Below are 18,554 nucleotides of genomic sequence, written 5' to 3'. Positions count from 1 at the left end.
AAAAAAAGTCATAGTCCTAATCATAGTGGTTGTACAGAGCTCTGACTGAGGTCGTGTGGCCCACTTTGTAGCTGAGAGGCCAGGAGGAGCTTGTTGGAGGTTGTCTTGGAGCTGGGGTTACTCCAGGCAAGAGCCCAGGCATCCTGCCTTCAGAGTTCCTAACTGAGTACCTGCCCCTTCTCCTCTCTACTGCAGGGGAGTCTTAGTGTCCTTGCCTTTGACCCTGGTGTTGTCAATATTTGTGTTCCTACACACTTAATCTTTTTCTAGTGTCCAAAGCTGTTGAGGAATTCTGGATTAATTAACTAAAACCACCCCCTGTCGTTTGACCTCAGACCTTGAGCAGAGACTATTGCTGCTCTGTGTCTTTTTGATGAGTTTGCCTGGTCAGGAGGAAGTTGTGGTGGGTGAAGTAGCACTGTCTTATTTCACGTTGTTGATGGTATGTAATGTGAAGCTGGGAGAATGTTGTGTAATGTTGGTAATCTGTTCTGTTGCTGTAGTTTTTCACTATAATAATAGCTAAGACTTGTTGAACCCTTATGTGAGCTCTTACTGTGGTCAGTGCTTGTACATATAATTTATACATATGCTGCCTTATGAAATATGCATCATTATCCCCCTTTTGCATTTGAGGACCTTGAGGCTCACAGAACTTGTACCTTTACCTATGTAGTGTGAAGTCTCAAATCCAGGTCCTTCTGATGCCAAAGTTCCTGCTCATTACTGCTTCACAGCATACCTTCTAGAAAGCACAAGGCAGGAATACTGTTTAAAGCAGGTTGATTAGAATATTTATCTTCTGTTATCATCTCCACTTTCCTGTCCCTCTCTGCCTATCTGTATATCTTTAGTCAATGTGGAAAATTACCTTCTAGGGTCCTGTGGTGACGGATAATGGGAATTTTATCCTGGACTGGAAGTTTGACCGGGTACATAAGTGGAGTGAAGTGAATACAGCTATCAAGATGACCCCAGGTAACATGAGTGGCGTTCATTTGGCTTAGACACCTATGCCTGTCATAACTGTCTCCCACATCTGGCCACAGAAGTCACGAGGGATGTGGGCTTTGTAAGACTTGGTTGGAAAGAACTTCCTTTATACCATATTTGGGATTTCTAACTTCACTTCCTTTGCCTTTCTCCCCCCAGGAATAATGGTTGCTTCTCTTGCATCTTGGTTGCTTGTACATTTCGCAGCCTATTTGAGTTGGGGTAGTCCTGGAGATGATGGAAAGTCAGAGGGGCTTGCCTTGAAATATGGACACCATCTCTGGGAAGAGCCTTATCTTCCAGGAGCTTGACTGCAGCCTCTCTGATTTTTTGTGGGCTCTCTTCTTAAGCAGTGGGGAAAAATGACTCAGTTCTTCCACATTCATTGGATACATACCACAGGCAAGGTGCTGTGCCATCTGTTATAGGGGGTGCTCTGATCTATAGAACATGGAATCTGTCCTCAAGGGAGGACACATGGGAAAGCTGTGTGTGTGTGGCTGTGTAGAAGTCATGCCTTCAAATAAAATGGAATGTGCCGAATACTGCAAGAGGAGTATCAAGAATTTAGAGTGCACAGAAGTTGCTTTTGGAGAATGTGAGGATGTTCCATGGTGTAGAGATAGCTTTTTAAATTTTCTTTTCCCTTTTTAAATTTTTTAAAGACCAGTTAAGTGCAGTGGTGAGAAGGGGTGAAAGATTAGAACAAGGATTTCATTCTATGACTGACTGTAAACATTTATAAATTTTCTTTTCCCTTTTTAAATTTTTTAAAGACCAGTTAAGTGCAGTGGTGAGAAGGGGGGAAAGATTAGAACAAGGATTTCATTCTATGACTGACTGTAAACATTTGAGATAACTCAGTACTATTGGATCAGCCTGAAGGTGTTTTTTGACCTATGCCCTAGCATAGCAGAATCTAGGCATAATATAGACTCTCTGCTAAGTGTTTAAATATGTCTCATTTGATTCCCACTTTGATGAGGTGGTTATAGAGGAAGACACGTGCTGAGGAAGGTTAAATGATTTGCCCAAGGGCTGCAGCACCGAGATGGGAGCTCTAGGTTGTCTGCCTCTAGTCCCTGAACTTTAATTCCTCCTTTCTGGAGTTTTCAGACTGAGGAGAGGCTGTGTGACATGAACCCTTGGAGCACTGGTGAGCCTCTAATGCAGCTTGTGCCAGGAAATGATGGAATAAGGACCAGGCAGTGTGCAGAGGAGTTGTGAGGCTGGAGCCCTAGACCAGGCCGGGGAAGCTATTGAGGGCTCATAAAAGGGGACTAAAAGGAGGAGGCAGATTTGAGAGGTGTCAGTCTCTTATGATATTGAGAGATTAAGAGTCTAACTAGGATATTCTGTGTCATGGGATATTCTTGGGCCAGAACTGGCTAATGAGGCAAGTAAGGTCAGTTTAGCAGTGTGGTGGCTGAAAGCAGATCCTGGAGCAGACTGTCTGGATAAGGATCCCAAACCAGCCATGCTGTAGTAGTTTGAACTTTGAGCAGTTAACATCTCTGTGCCCCAGTTCTTCCTCTGTAAAAGGGGCTAATACTAGTACCTACCTCATAGGGTTGTTGGAAGGATTGAATTAGTTAAAACAGTGCCCAGCACACAGGAAGTATTTGCTGAATGAATATATCTCTTTGAACAAAGGATACTATCTTCATCATTAATTAAATATACTAGATTCTAAGTTGTCCATATCCGTTGGGAATGAAAATGTTGTGACTATAGAGAAGCTAATTCTTCCAACTCTACTTTATTCTCTTATTTTAGTCTTCTATTGACAATCTTTTACCAGATTTATTAAGTCAAAAAGATGAGTTAAATTATACTCATTCTGTTGCTTATGTTATGTTTTTAATGGAAGAACTACAGAGTCAGGAAGGCAGGAGGACACTTAGTAAAATGGGAGAATTTTCCCCTAATGATAATGCAGACAAATGCAGGGGACTGGGTAGGAAACAGCTCATCAGTGTCAGTGCTGTTCCTCTGTAGGTGGATTTCTCGCAGTGCCCACTAGGTAGCTCTCTTCCTCCTGCTCAGACCTAATGAGACATTGAAATTTCCTTTGTGAGGAAATTGTCCCCATGCTTTGCTCTCCACCTAAGTATGTGGAAACTAAATACTTACATCCTAGAGAAGTTCAGTTTTGTAAGGAACTTAGAGTGAGGAAATGAAAAAAATGGCCAGCTATTAAATTTCCTTTGTGAGGAAATTGTCCCCATGCTTTGCTCTCCACCTAAGTATGTGGAAACTACATACTTACATCCTAGAGAAGTTCAGTTTTGTAAGGAACTTAGAGTGAGGAAATGAAAAAAATGGCCAGCTATTAAATCAAATACTGTGGTGCCAAGAGGACCATCAGAGCAGCTTGTCTTTTTTCCCTATTTAGCCCATTAGATTCACTGCTGGACTACTCTCAAAGGAAGAGAAGCACGGCAGGTGTCCCTGTTTATCCCCATTGCCCTGCCCTTGTCCCATGTGCATTCATATATGTGAGGACACTTTGAGAACACCTCCCTTAGATGTTTCATTGGGTTCTACCCAGAGCAGAGAGACTCTTTATTGAAGGAACAAAGCTATTGGGGTTCTTTCCTCCATGTTCACAGTTAGCATCCTCTGCCGTTTCCCCACTATATTTTATTTTGTGGGGCGCAGGGGGGATCAGTCACTCCTAGCATTTCAGTAATTCAAAGAGCGGTTGCTCTAAGATCACACCTTAGACTGCTGCCTATTCATCTCTGCTCTTTCTATAAAGCCTTTTCTGAACCTGGTTTGATTTTCTCTTGGATCATATGGAAGCTTTCACCTCGTATTACAGAATTTTTGAAGAGGTGATGGGTCTTGAGTGGCTACTTCGCTCATCTTTAGGAGGCTCTAGTTGTGTAGGCATAGTTTGGGGCCAGGGACCTTTATATTTCAGTGGCTCTTTTCTCTACCTCATGACTTTTCATCCTGATAGGTGAGTCACCACCCCATTTTATTTATTGGGGACTATCTTTAGAAGTTTTAATTTTATTTATCCTTTGAAATTAAGTAGTTCATATTACAAGTGAACAGTGGCAAGTCCCCTATCCCCTTTCCCAGCCAACTGGTTACCCTATCTGGAGGCAGCCAGTGTTACCAAAATTTTGCAGTCTTTTAGAGGTGGTCTTTCATAAACACATAAGCTGAAACTTCCCCTGCCCCACCCCTTTTTACACATGTGACAGCATAGTATATACATGTTCTATTTCCTGCTTTTTTCCCATCTTGGAGTTTATTGGGTATTGGTTCACAAACGAGTTTCCTAGTTTTTTTTTTTTTAAGTAACTGTGTGGTGTTCCGTTTTATGGCTATATAACATAATTTGCTTAACCAGATTCCCACACGTGGACATTGTTTCCAGTTCTTTTCTAGAAAGGAATTATTAGTTCAAAAGAGAATGTGATTGTAAGTGTGAAAGGATAAATCTGTGATTTTGCTAGATGGTAATAAATTGCCCTCCACAGATTTTACCGATTTACTCTCCTACCGGCAATGTATGCAGGTACCTGTTTCCCTACATACCAGGTTCATCAAACTTTTTCTCTGATAGTTGGACAGTGTAGTGTTATCTTATTGTAGTATGTGTGTGTGTATATGTAAATATTTTGGTAAAGGTCACATGTAGTTGTAGTCAGTTCTCTTTGTTGAGTAGTGTTTCATCGTATGTGTGTGGAAAAAATGTTTGTATATCCATTCTACTCTTGATGAGCATTTGGATATTCCCAGTTTTTAGCTATTAGGAAAAATGCTGCTATGAACTTTCTTATACATATCCTTTGATGACCATGTGTATGTCTAACAGTTGTATGTCTGGAAGGAGAATTGCTGAGTGCTCAGGTATGAATATGTTCAGCTTTAGAAGATGTACTAACAAACATTTTCCAAAGTGGTCTTACCAGTTTACCTTCCACCATCAATGTGAGAGAGTGTCTTTGCATCCTAGCCAAATTTCATTACACTCATTCTGGTGAGTGTTTAGTGATAGCTTGTAGTTTTAATTTGCATTCCCTTTTGACTAATGAATTTGAGTACCTTTTAAAAATCTTTATTGGCCATTTTGTTTGTTTTTTGGTGACTGGCTGATACGGGAACTGAACCCTTGACCTTGGTGTTACAAGGCTTGTTGGCCATTTTGAATAGCTTTTTTTGTAAAGTACCTGTTTGAGTCTTTGCCCATTTTTTCTATTGGGTTGTCTGTCTTAATGATTTGAGTTGTTTATATACTTTGATTTGGGTCTCTTGTCAGATATACGCCTTACAAGTATCTTCTTTCACTCTGAGGAAATCTTTCAAGGCTGGTATTGTGATTAAAAATAACTGGGAGTGGCAGCTTCTTAGAGTAGTCACAGAGGGTCTCCCTAGAAGATGACTGATATACGTATCTGAAGGACAGAGAAGAGCCAACCCCTGGAAACTCTTCAAGATGACTAGTGCAGGCAAAGGGAACAGCATGAGCAAAGGCCCCAGGGCGGGACAAAGCTTGGCATATTTGGGTAGAAAAAAGAAAGCCAAGATGAGGGGAGAAGAGAGTGGCAAGAAGAAATAAGGATAATCAGAATCTCTTTTTATTGCTGTGTGGTAGAGGAAGACTTTAGATTTGTCATTTGTCTAGTGCCGCAGATGACAGTTGCTTCTAGTACCCTACGATTCTTGATTCTCTTCTTGCCTTGGAAGCTGAAACTTAATGTTTCTTTTGATCCTTTGTCCTGCAGGCGTGGTGGATACAGGTCTGTTCATCAACATGGCTGAAAGAGTTTACTTTGGGATGCAGGATGGCTCAGTGAACATGAGGGAGAAGCCTTTTTCTTGACCCAGCAAGGTGAAGAGTGTGTTCACCTTGAGTATCCAGCCCACAGCCAAGGTGGATGTGCCTCGCCAGGAGCCTTTGCCTTAATGTATCTGTGCCAGGGTGGACAGCTGGCAGGGTGGGGGTGGGGGGGAGTGGTTAAATCTGAAGTATTGTTATTATAAATGTCTTTTTAAAAAGAGAAATATAAACATATATATTTTTACTATTAAAATATTCAGTTTTTAAAAAATTAAATAGCACTTGATTTCATGTTTTATATGAAATATTTACCAAAAAAAAAAAGGTGGGGTTCTGTCTTGTCTTTAGATAAAACCTTTGACTTGAGCTGGCTGTTTTAGCTTCTGCATATTGGGTTTGCTGAGAAAAAAAAAATCAAAACTTTTCTTTAAGCTGGTGAAATGAAGGGCCCAGCCAGCAGTGATCTCCTGATGCCTTACTGGAAACTGTGGAAACTTTGTTTACTTTTCTGCCACTCATTGTTTTGTTTTTAGTTAGTTTTCATCATGATTACGCACAATACCTAGTTAGATCTTAAGATCCAGGGTCACAAACGTCTTTCGAATGGAGCAGTATGGCATGTAGTGAACGTAAACTTTTCATCATGATTACGCACAATACCTAGTTAGATCTTAAGATCCAGGGTCACAAACGTCTTAGATCTTAAGATCCAGGGTCACAAACGTCTTTCGAATGGAGCAGTATGGCATGTAGTGAACGTAAACTACCAGGGAGAAAATGTGGTTGTACTTTCCCTAAGATCAGGGGTTTTGTTAAGGTCAGTATGGTTGGAAGTAATTGCCTAGAAATACTTGCCAATACTGCCAAAGCACTGCTGTGAAATGTGAAATATTTGTTTTTTAAAGATGATTTTCTTTTTGTTGTTAATATTTTTTCTGTTCCTTTATTATTACTTGCATGGTTTGGCATCAGAAGTCATACCTTTTTATATTGTTTGAAGGCTGAAATAAAACAGTGTGGTGCCACTTTGACTCTTTGTCTTTCCTGTAGAATTTGTAGTAAAATGGGAATCAACTTGGCTCACCTGGTTTACATGGGATCTTTGATAAGGGGTTGAATTCACTGGGAAAATCTTAAGCCCGAGAGTAGGTAAATACTTCCTTTATTTTTAGGAGAGCTTGGTGTCAGTTATCTAAGGAAATATTTATTCCATAGACCTTTTTCAAACAGGGTATTAATTTTCTTTGTTAATGGAGGGTATCATAGCTGAACAAAAGCCACAAATTATTCCCAAATTTTATATAAGTTAAATTTTACTTCATTAGTCATGGAAGCTGATGAGCAATAAAATAGGTGACCTGAATTTCCTCTTTATCCCCCTCACTCTGTGATGTTTGGACAATCTGCCTAATAAGCAGTGAACTGCCCAGAAAACAGCCTCACAGATAGGGAAAGGCCCTGATGATTCTAGACAAAACTCAGGAACCCATCCTGTGGCAGAGCTGAGAGCCCTGATTTCCCCTGTGCTGATTTTGCACAGTACGTGAACGGTTATTTCCCTGTGCTTACCCTCTGTTTTGAAGCTTGAACTATAATTATCGAACTTGCTGGCATCTAAATTCCTGCTAATAAATCAAGTTGTGGAATAAAAGTTCATCAGGACTGAGCATTAAGGAGGCTTTTTGCTCCTTGGTGAATTCCTTCTTGACTCTCAAGGTGCTCTTTAAAAACAGTTGTCTCAGATATTGTTAGGGAACCGATTGTTAGGAGTGCTTCATTTTTCTTTAGACTTATGGTTTGGGTGATAATTTTTTCAGAAAACAGGCACTAGATCTTAGCAGAAAAAACTTGATAGAACTAGTTTTTGAAATAATCTTGATAGAACTAGTTTTTGAAAGCTCTTCTGGCATGGATTAGATTTAGGAATAAAGATAAACAACAAAGTTAAACTGGGTTTCTGAAAAACACCTGCATGCTCCACATCACATGTAAATCTTCTGTGGGTTTCATAGGCATTCACACCTGTGATTCAACTGTTGTTCCTTTGAATGATAATGTTAGGTTTTGCTGATCTTGAAGAAAACAAAACACCTGCTGTGCTTTAAGCACATACACAGCAGTTTGCTCTAGAGATAAGTTTTGACTAAAGATCTTCAATAAAATTGTTATTAAATGCAGTCTTGCTGGTGATAAGTAGGATGGAAAAATTTGTCAGTATGTGTTATCAATCTGGGGCACAGGGTGAGCTGTGAGTTTGGTGTTTGGGAAAGGCTTATAACCAAGAGAGGCTGCCACACTCTGGGAGGCATCACAGGAGAAAAATCCATTCTGTTTGGTTTCAGCTAGAGCTTCTCCTAAGGTTTTTTTTTTTTTTTTTTTCCTTTTTGTCTTTTTTTGTGACCGGCAACGGATCGCAACCCTCAGTGTCGCGCCCGTACCGGACCGGGACCGGCAACGGGATCGCAACCTTCGGTGTTGCCCCCGCACCTCGCTCAGCCAGTGAGCGGGAACCGGTCTGTATGTGGGATCTGAACCCTCGGCGGGAGCGCTGCCGTGCTTCCAAAGCGGCGCACTGTAGCAGTGCGCCACCGGGCTGGCCCATCTCCTAAGGTTTTTATGCTCTTCATTTATCAAACTTTTTCTGAGCTCCCATTATGGGCCAATCCCTGGTGAGCACTAGTGGGAGAGAGAGGATGGGACAGAGGTGTGATATTACAGGTGTTTCCAGCCTGGTGAGCGAGAGGTAGGTTGAGAGAGGAATGCCATAATGGAGGAGCATGGAATGTTGAAGGAATTCAGGATGAGCACAGTGGGAAGAGGTGGGCAAGGTGTGGGAGAAGTGGCTATCAGGGGACGCTGGCAACAGCTTCCTGCGCGTCATCGCTGCTTTGACTCTATCAAATCAATTTTTTTTTTTTTTTTAAGATGACCGTTAAGGGGATCTTAACCCTTGACTTGGTGCTGTCAGCACCACGCTCTCCCAAGTGAGCCATGCATGGGCCGGTCCTTATCAAATCACTTTTAACTAAAGTTAGATAATGTGCCAGTTTATGGTGGAGAAACAGGCCTGAATAGGATAAGCCACTTGGTCACAGACACAAAGCCCATTAGTTACAAAGCCAGCCTGGAACCCCTGGTTTTCAGGTTGGGAGTTTTGCAGTCTCTGGGAGAATATTCTTGTTGGCCATAAGAAGCACCAGGGATGCCACATTGTGACACTTTATGGGAAAATTCCAGTGGATATAGACAAGTTTTAAAGAAAATCTAATTTTAGAGTATCTTATCAAGAGGCTAGTTTATATTAGAGAAGGGCTTTGCTTTAACGTGCTCTTTTTTTAATGTACTATTTCAGTAGTTTCAATCTTTCATTTGAAGGTGGGGAAGTAGGAAACTATCATGTTTGAACATTTACTGTGTGCCAGGCGCTATGCTGGGCCTTTGCCCTGTTATCTTACAGCAACTTTATGGTGATTGTTTTCTTAATTTGCAGAGAGAGAAACTGAGGCTCAGTTTAAATAACTTGCTCAATCATACATAAGAAAGCAGGCCAGACTTCTGTGGCTGCAGGCCTTACTCCTGCTTCAAGGTGGTTGTAGGGCTTTGAATAGTTTGTGTTCCTTAATTGTGTCCATCAGTTGTAACTTGAGTCACAAGTAATTTGTTAAAGTACTGAAGTTAGTGAATGGTTTATTTTATGTATGTGTGTTTGTGTAAGCTCATGGTTAATCCTATAATATTAATTTCTGCATTCTGATGAGTTGTCTTTCATGGGAAAAAGGAGTAGAATATTGTACATAATCTGGGGTGAGCCATGGGAAAGAGCCTTTGTAGAAATCATCTTCATCTGACACTCTGGAGTGAAGCTTGGAAGCCATTGATCTTTTTCTTTCTCCCCTATGCTTGTTTCTCCCCCTCTCCCTTTTTCCCTGTGACATAGGCACAATGGCAACCATAGGCATTTCTAGCCTCCCAAGGAGCATTTGTGGTTAAGGATTGTTAATTCCCCTTAGCCAAAGACCATTCAGGAACACACACACAGTTGAACAAAGTTGGGTTTATTGGTTCATTGAATGAGGGAAATCACTTGCTGTGGATAGTTGCAGGGTATTTCAGTCAAAGTATGTTAGGACTTAGAGGATTTGGGCTTATGTTTGGATTTAAGGAACCAGGGCTTTGCTCTGGACTGGTTATGAACAGGAAACAGGAGTAATTATAGGTGAGAAGAATGGAGTGAGGCTAGAGCTGGCATTGGTAAAGAGACAACAATTACTTATTAGCTAAGACAGGGATATTTAGTAATTTTTGTGACCTGGACAATGTTCATGCTTTGTTTGTTCAGATATGATTATGGAGGGTTCTTGTTTTTGTCTTAAAGTCACAGAGTGGCCTGCCTGAGGTTGATATTCTGTGAAATTGTTTATGTTCAACAGGAGAACACAACAGCATAGCTGTGGGTGCCAGGCTGGCTCGCAGCAACACCAAGGCCTGACTGATAGAGCCAGGCCAGCTCCTGGATGTCAGGACAGCATTTCCTTCTCAGGATCCAGAGGACCCCAGGATATATCCAGAGGACCTGAGCATTTCATAACCAACTCTTCCACACCCTTTGATTGACTGATATTTAGCACTCGCTGTGTACTGGGTACTGGGGTGGGGGAGTCAGGTCCCAGATACTCTATGATGTGGCTCCAGCCCTCAGAGTTCACTGGTGCTATGACAACCATTTCTTGTGACTTTCTTTTCAGATGCCTGCCTGCTCATTTCCTGTCATACTTAGCAGCTGATGCAGCCAGATTTAGGATTGCATCAGCCTTCACTCTCTACTAACCTGGTTATCAGATGAGGTTTTTGACATAGGTCAGTGCCTTTGCTTTTTTAGTAGCGGGGTTGTATTGCAGGGTAGCAAAACACTCCAATATAGCCTAGCATTCAAATATGCCCAAGTTGACCTTGGCAGATAAACAACTAGTGGTTCTTTGAGAAGGATGGAAGTATGACAGTTAACATGGGTGATGGGGTGGAGGTGGAATCCAGACAGAAGCAAAGGTCTTCCCTGGAAAGACAGCCCCACACAGTGTTCTTTGGCAAACGCATTATGTGGACTGATGAACAGAATAAATTCAGTGTTGAAACCCCATTCTGTTATGTCAGATCACTGAGAACCATTTCTGCTCAACATCAAGCTTCCATCTCAGGGGACCAAAGTTCTGGCTGACTGCACATCTGTCAGCCTCAAACCAATGGCAGTAAGGTCCCTGAATGTCCTGATGATAGAACTACATTTTGATAGAGTGTCCCAGACTGAGTTTCAAATAGGGGAGTTGTGCTTATTTTATTTCAGAAGCTGTTCTTAGTGGAAGATTAGACCAGTTGTCAGTCACTGATGAGTTCTGAAGGCTCCAGAGCTCTGATCTCTGAGTTAAGCTGCACTTGGTCTGTTTTCCTCTGTGCTGATGATTCTGTCTTCTCTTTCTTTGCAAACCTTGAGAAACATTCACAAGGCTATAGCTCACAGGGAGCCAGCACCCAGGGCAGCTCAGGTATAGTCAAGAACAGTACTGACAAATAGAAATGTGAGCCACATATATAATTTAAAATGTTCTAGTTACCAGACTAAAAAGGGAAAAAGAAACAGGTGACATTAATTTAATTTTAATTTTTTTATTTTAATTCAATCTTATTTATATTTATTTTTGTGGGATACAGTATGTTGTTTCAACACATACACATCCTGCACAATGGTTCACTTAGGGTAGATAGCATAGTTTTGTCCCCACCAGTTCACCACTAATCCTCCCTCCCCCAGCCCGCCCCCCCTGCCTCTGGCAACCACCATTCTACTCCCTACTTTTTTTTTTTTAAATACACAAAGATTAACATCCTTATTGCACATCCTGCACAATGGTTCACTTAGGGTAGATAGCATAGTTTTGTCCCCACCAGTTCACCACTAATCCTCCCTCCCCCAGCCCGCCCCCCCTGCCTCTGGCAACCACCATTCTACTCCCTACTTTTTTTTTTTTAAATACACAAAGATTAACGTCCTTATTGCACAAAGAACTCTTAAAAATGAATTAGAAAAATCTAAGCAGAAATTTGGTGAAGGACATGAGCAGATAAGTCACACACCGCAAAGAAACACAGGTGGTTAGTAAGTACATTCTAGGATCCTGTTGTGGGTGGTGGCAGGGCTGGCCCGGCTGAGTCTCAGGATCCTGGTCATTGGCTGGTTCTGATGCTGGCCTGGATGTGCAGAGGGGGCGAGGCTGAGGCACATGGACCCCATCACTGAGGACCACGGGGTGGGAGTCGGGTTGGCTTCGTTGCTGGCCAGTGGTGGGGGAGGGGGGAATTAATTTTAATAAAATATTTTATTTAACCCCAAATATTTAAAATATTACTATTTTAACAAATAACCAGTATTTAACATTCTTTTTTTGTACTGTGTCTTTAAAATACTGTGCATTTCACCTCAGCACATCTCACTTTGGACTAGCCCGATGGTGGGGGTTTTAGGCAGTGGAGTGGCGTGATCAGATGCTGCAGGGAGGAGTCTGGGCCAGGGAAGTCGGTTTGAGTCTGCAGAAATGGGTCAGGGGGGCTTCCTAACTTATTGTAAGCCTTTCTTTAAAGCTGATAAAATGTTTTCTTTCCAATTTCAGTTCACACAGCAAGTCTGGGTTGTGAGAAATGCTTCTGCTGATGGGAAACACTCTCTTGTGGGTATTTTTTTCTGAGACATCCTGGAGTGTCACTAATTACCCTGTAAGCAAGAGGTAAAACTTGGTAAATCCCATTAATTTCAAAGTGTTTCCATTAAAGCGATCCATTGCTTAGAAAGTCCCACAAACACAGTAAGATATAGAGTGGAAGTAAGAAATATAATTCTTGAGGAGACACGATTATCAATATTTGTAGAGTAAGAGCAATATATAAAAGGCAGGTACTGAGTTTAACAGTTTTTTTGTCTTCCCCAGCATTGGAACCCCTTGCCTCTATTTGGGGAATTCTTTACTATGGGAACTTGCTGTGGGACATGGTTCCCCCTTTCCACTGAAGCTGAAATGTGCATTCTCCCTGTTCCCTGGCAGCCAGAGCATGGACTGACCTGGGCTTGGCCAATTGGCTGTTGGTGCCCAGGGTTTGAAATTTAAGGGAGTATCTCAGTTATCTATTACTGCATAAGAAACCACCCTAAAACTTAGTGGCTTAAGTTTGCTCACAGTTTTGCAAGTTGAACAGGGCTCAGTGGGGATGGCTTATCTCTGTTACTTGTGGCTTCAGCTGGAGCAACTTGGCTGAGGTTGGAATGTCTGGGAGCTGACTGGGCCACTTGCTCTCCATGGGCCATCTTGGGCTTCCTCACAGCATGGTGGGCAGCTGGATTCTAAGAAGGAGCATCATTGTGGAAGCAGTAAGCCTTCCTCAGAAATTGTACAATGTCACTTGCATTTACCTATATTACTTATAAGTTAAAATAGACTAGATTCAGGAAGGTGGAGAAATAGATTCCATTTCTTGATGAGGGAAGGAATTAGTGCAGTTTGCAGGTGTCACAGAGAATGACAAAGATGCAAAAAGAGCTTAACGTTCATTAGGCTGGTGGCATCCAGAATTGAGTGGTAGGTGGCGGCAATGCCAGGAACAGCATTCAGGGTAGCAGCATCAACAGTGGCATCTTATTCAGACTGTTTTAGGGTGGGACCTTGGTGATATTTCCAGATTACCAGGTTCTCTTGGTTCTGCCTGTTTTCTGAACCTAATTTTCCAGCCTTCCCATCCACTTCAGAGCTATGCAATATCTTTTTAATAGATCCCTTTTCTGATTAATTTAACCGGAGCCAGCTTCTTTTGTTTGCATTTAAGAACCCTGATTGATACCCTGGTCAATAAGTGAATCATTAAGGACTGTATAGTAAAATAGAAAAATTTACCACAGAGAAAATGCAGATGGATAATAAACACCTGAAAAATGTTCTACCTCACTAACAATAAAAGCAAAACACTTCTAATTTAAAACAATAACACCCAGAGGCCCTTATTTTTTGCCTATAAAATTAGCAAATTAGTTTATGTGATCAGCACTGTAGAGGGCATGTTGAGACAAGCTTTCTTAGACTGTTGGAGGGATTGTAAACTAGTCTAACCTTTCTTCCCGGAGATTTTTTGGCAATATGTACCAAGAATCCTAAAATGGTTCATTCCTTTTTAGTCACTTCTAGGAATCTAGTCTAAGCAAACTCTTAGAAATATGAATCAAAATTTATGCACAAAAATGTGTTCATATTGCTGTTACATTTTAACAAAAATTGGGAACTTGAATGATACAAGTTAATTAAAGCATGATGTAATAAGGTAGTATACAGCCATTAAGAAAGGTTTGTAAAGAGCATAAGATATAGGAAAACCTTTATGGAATAATATTGAGTGGTAAATTATTAAGTAGTACATTAACCAAAAATTATACCTGTGACATACACCAGTCATGATCTAGTCAGGAAAATAAATCACTCAGGCATTTCAAACAAAGGAAAGAGCAACCCAAAGTTGAGCAACAGAAAGAAGTTGCCAGCTACCAGGGCTGGAGAAGGTGACATTACCAGAGCCCAGAAGTTAGAATCATGGAGGGGTGCAACCACTGCTGGGAATTCCTCCCCAAAGCAGATGGAGGGACAGATATCCTGACTTACCCCTTCTTTTCACTCTCCAATCTCTTACCAGTGCCTCCCATCGGCCAAATCTAGCCAGAAGCCAGTGCCAATGCAGCCAGGGACAGGAAATAGATATGAGAGTAGATGGGCAATGACCTAGACAGCATGATCTTGGCTAGATAAAATGAACGCGTGTTAAATGACGTTAAAAGTAGTTATCTTTGCTGACGGGACATATGGCTTTTTAATACATATATATGTTTTTTGTATTCTCTAAAGAACCTGAACGATATTATTAACATAAAAATGGCAAGTGTGTGTGTGCTCAAATGGCATTTTTAAAGAAGATAATATATATAAAGATGGATGTGATATAGTCTAACAATGGAGTTTTAGATGCTGGGTTTTTCCCTAAGCTACAGGCTTTAGTCGGTGGCCTTCAAAAGGCTTAGTGTCCTCCCCTCATGGGGCCAGCAGGGGGTGCTCCAGCCCAGCACACCTCCCCTGACAAGGCTTAGGTTGGGATTTGAGGCCATTGCAGAGCAGGACCTTAGGAGAGGGGTCGCCCTGCCAGCTAGCCCTTGCCCCCGAGATGTCTGTCTCTGTCAGTCTCTGCCTCCGAGCTGCCCTTCCTTCCATTTTAGGCAAGCTGTTGCTAGGACTCATAAGAAGGCCAAGCCAAGCACCACTGGAACTTGAATGTCCTTCCTTGTCCCTTTGGGGTGTTTGACACCTGTGTCTATTGAACCTTGAGCCTCACTGTACTGATTATGTGTGGCCTAAAGGGACATACACAGAGATGCTAGTGGTCACCGCTTAGAGCTCTGAGCCCTAGATGACATATAACAGTAAATGCCTGTTAAATCCATTGTGGCTTTTCCCTAGTAAGTGCCTCACATCGCTTATTTTGAGTTTCTGCTGTTTCTTGGAGCCATGTCACTCTAAGTGACTGACTCTGGGAGACCAGCTCAGGCCACAAACCAGCAAAGCACCAGCATAGCTAGAGCTGTACTATGAAGTGGCCAGAGGACATTTCTTTGCAGTGAGGATGCATATCTTGGATGTTTGGTACCTCTGCTCTCCTAACCCTTATCTTTGCTCCCCTGGGTACACGCAGTCCTCCCACGGCTGACCACACTGCAGATTGGACTGGGCTGCAGTTCCTGCCTGTCTGAAGCTCCTCCATGGCTTCTTCAGGCAGATGGTTTTCCCTGGACATCTACGTACAGGGCCTCGGGGTCACAAGAGATTGTTCTAGGGAGTAGGAAGGCCTTCCTGGGGGAGAATAGGTCAAACTCCAAATAGCGGATATTGCAAAAATGTGCTGGGGCTCAGACATTGAAGGCAGCTTCAGCCCCGTATGGAGCATCCCCGGGCTGCCACTAGGGCTCCCACAGTGAGCACTGCCAACCTGCTGCCTGTTCAGAAACTCTTGGGTAAGAACTGTGTCCTGGAGTCCCACAGGGGGCTGTGTGCGACTCACAGTTTGCTCTGTGTGTATGTGTGTGTGGTGGGGTGTTGTTGGAAAATCCAAGGGAAGTCCAACTAGGTGGAAAGAATATGTAATTTCATGTAATTCTTTATAGTTTGTGTTTTCCAACTACCCCCCGCCCCCCAACTGAGAGTATACTTTTATTTGTGTGGCTTTTTCCCTCCCACAAGTATAGAATGCTGTGCAACTTATGCTTTTTTATTTTGGGAAATGAGTTTAAACCACTTAAAGGAAAAGATTGCTTTGGTGAAATGTAAATAAAGAGATTGTGTAAGCAAAATACAATTCTTAAGGGTAAAGAAGGCCATGGATGCAATTTTAATTGTGAAAAACAAGCATGGTTTCATCAGAGTAAACTGTTTTAGGCGTGAAAATTTGAGTCTCCGAATAAGCATTATCCCGGGATGATAATGCTTGCAAATGTTGATCTTAGAAACTCTTGAGGTACTTTGCAGAGCTGAGAGTGGTGTTCTCTGGGCTTATGCCCCAAAGAGATCAGCTCCCTTCCCTTAAGTATAGTTTACTTGAGTTTTATTTAATGCATTCTTATTTTTTGAGATATAATTCACAAACAATAAAATTCACAACGATGCATTCTTATTCCTAAAACAGATTGCTGTATTATAAGATGTATGTGCATATGAAATTTTACATTTATGTTTAAAAGTTTTGATGAGAAAAGAGAAATCCTTCTTTAAGTAACTTGGTGGATTTTGTTTTTAACTGCATGCATGTGACAAGTACTCATTAATTATAAATTCAGTTCATGGGCAAAATATATTTTCTGTGTGCTCCTTTCTATAGGAACCCCACTAGTTTGTTTCTAATTCTGAGTTTGTATCAGAGTTTAAATAATGGCAATGACTAAATGAACCGAAATATTTGTCCAAGTAAAAGATTGTATTCTAGAACCCATTTTTCTAAATAATTTTCTGTAATTAAAATAACCAAGCTTTTTATAATCTGAATTTTATATTAAGGATAATTATAAACAAATTCCAAAAGTTTTGGTTTTGGAAGTAGTTCAAAAATTATTTTGCTCTACAAGGAGAGTTTATACAACTTGTACCTCTAACAGTAGCTTCTTGTTATGCCTTTTCTAATGTATCAGTGTTTGGTTTCAATCCACTTAGAAAAAGCCTACTTTAGAGCTAAAATTCTTTATTAAAAATTTGTCAGCCTGGGAGATATGGAGTGGTAGAGAGCATTACTTCCCATGGTTACACTTTTGTACTGTTTGATTGTTTTGCCAAATGCCTCTATTACCTTTCCAAAAATTAGATGGAAAAATTTTTAGTAATCAAGTCAGTAAAATATGAGGGTAGTTCAAAAAGTTTACGGGAGGATTTGCATTATCTTTTCGTTCTATTTTTCCTTGAACTTTCTGAAGTATCCTTGTATTTGGTACATTTTAGCTTTGTTCTTTAACATATTTTTGTCTTTTGAATATTCCCAAGAATAGAACTAGACAAATGAATGTGAGGAATTAGAAAGAATGGACTGAATTAACTAAAGCATGCATCTGTCCCCAGACATATCCTTGTTAATTTATTTTAGACAATTGTCTAAATGTAAAGTATTTCCAGTCCTCAATCCAGAATGGCTAAACTTAATTTTATGGTTCACATGTCACTGACCAATAAAAAATAATTTATGATTCTGAGAAGTACTTGGCATAACTGATGAAATTTTACCTTTCAGATCATTTAGTTTAAACTGCTAGGAAGCAATTAGCTCTTATGTTTGTCTAGTTAAGTAACAATGTTTTGCTTTGCTGGAGCAGGGTCTTTGAGGCTGTGGAATGACCCACCCAGGGCTCAGCACAGAGGGATTTGTTCCATCTCAATTTGAAAATAAGACAAAGGTTTATTTCTTACATCCACTGTGCAATTCTGGCAAGTTGTTCTGCCTCTTTTCTTGTTCTTGAATATTACTTATTGTGAAAGTGATATTCTAACAACAAAATTTTGAAGGAAGAAAATTCACAATCCTGCACTTTAATGCAGCAATAGTTTTAGCATTTTTTTTCCAAGTTCTCTTTCCAATCTTTGTTCATAACACATATATTTTTACATAGAGCCGATTGTGAGGTGTTTAGAATTCCACACTTTATAAATGACTCATTAATTTATAGTTTTCCATGTTGTCACGTAGACTTCAGAAGCTCCCTTTCAACTGATTGCAAGTTAGTCCATGGAGTTGGCTTCCCATTATTTTCTGGGACATTTCTCCTGTTGTTGGGCATTTAAGATTATTGTAATGTTTGATTTTTAAACTTCTTGAAATAATTGAGTTAAAGGGAATGGAATTTTAGTGGTTTTGATGTATTATTAAATTAAATTATTAAATTACTTTTCAAAAGATTGTACTGATTTACGGGCCGGCCTGTGGCTCACTCGGGAGAGTGCGGTGCTGATAACACCAAGGCCACGGGTTCGGATCCCATATAGGGATGGCTGGTTTGCTCACCGGGTGAGCGTGGTGCTGACAATACCAAGTCAAGGGTTAAGATCCCCTTACCAGTCATCTTTATTTATTTATTTATTTATTTATTTTTCCTTTACAAGATGACCGGTAAGGGGATCTCAACCCTTGGCTTGGTGTTGTCAGCACCACGCTC

At 41.0% G+C, this 18,554-nt stretch overlaps 1 protein-coding gene across 1 annotated transcript in view; it reads left to right on the top strand.

Moving 5' to 3' along the window:
• RPIA (ribose 5-phosphate isomerase A) overlaps positions 1–6,020 on the top strand; it is a 25,480-nt gene extending 19,460 nt beyond the window's left edge. Inside the window, exons 8-9 of the mRNA XM_008584043.1 lie at positions 879–978; positions 5,736–6,020. Of these exons, the coding sequence (XP_008582265.1) occupies positions 879–978; positions 5,736–5,833 (198 nt within the window). The 3' untranslated portion in view covers positions 5,834–6,020. The remainder of the gene's footprint in view (positions 1–878; positions 979–5,735) is intronic.
• Positions 6,021–18,554: the final 12,534 nt, after the last annotated feature.

The sequence above is a fragment of the Galeopterus variegatus genome, unplaced genomic scaffold (assembly GCF_000696425.1).
Source record: "Galeopterus variegatus unplaced genomic scaffold, G_variegatus-3.0.2 Scaffold3132, whole genome shotgun sequence".
NCBI classification, from domain to species: domain Eukaryota; kingdom Metazoa; phylum Chordata; class Mammalia; order Dermoptera; family Cynocephalidae; genus Galeopterus; species Galeopterus variegatus.
The sequence above is the reverse complement of the archived record's forward strand: the minus strand, read 5'-3'. Positions and strand labels throughout refer to the sequence as shown.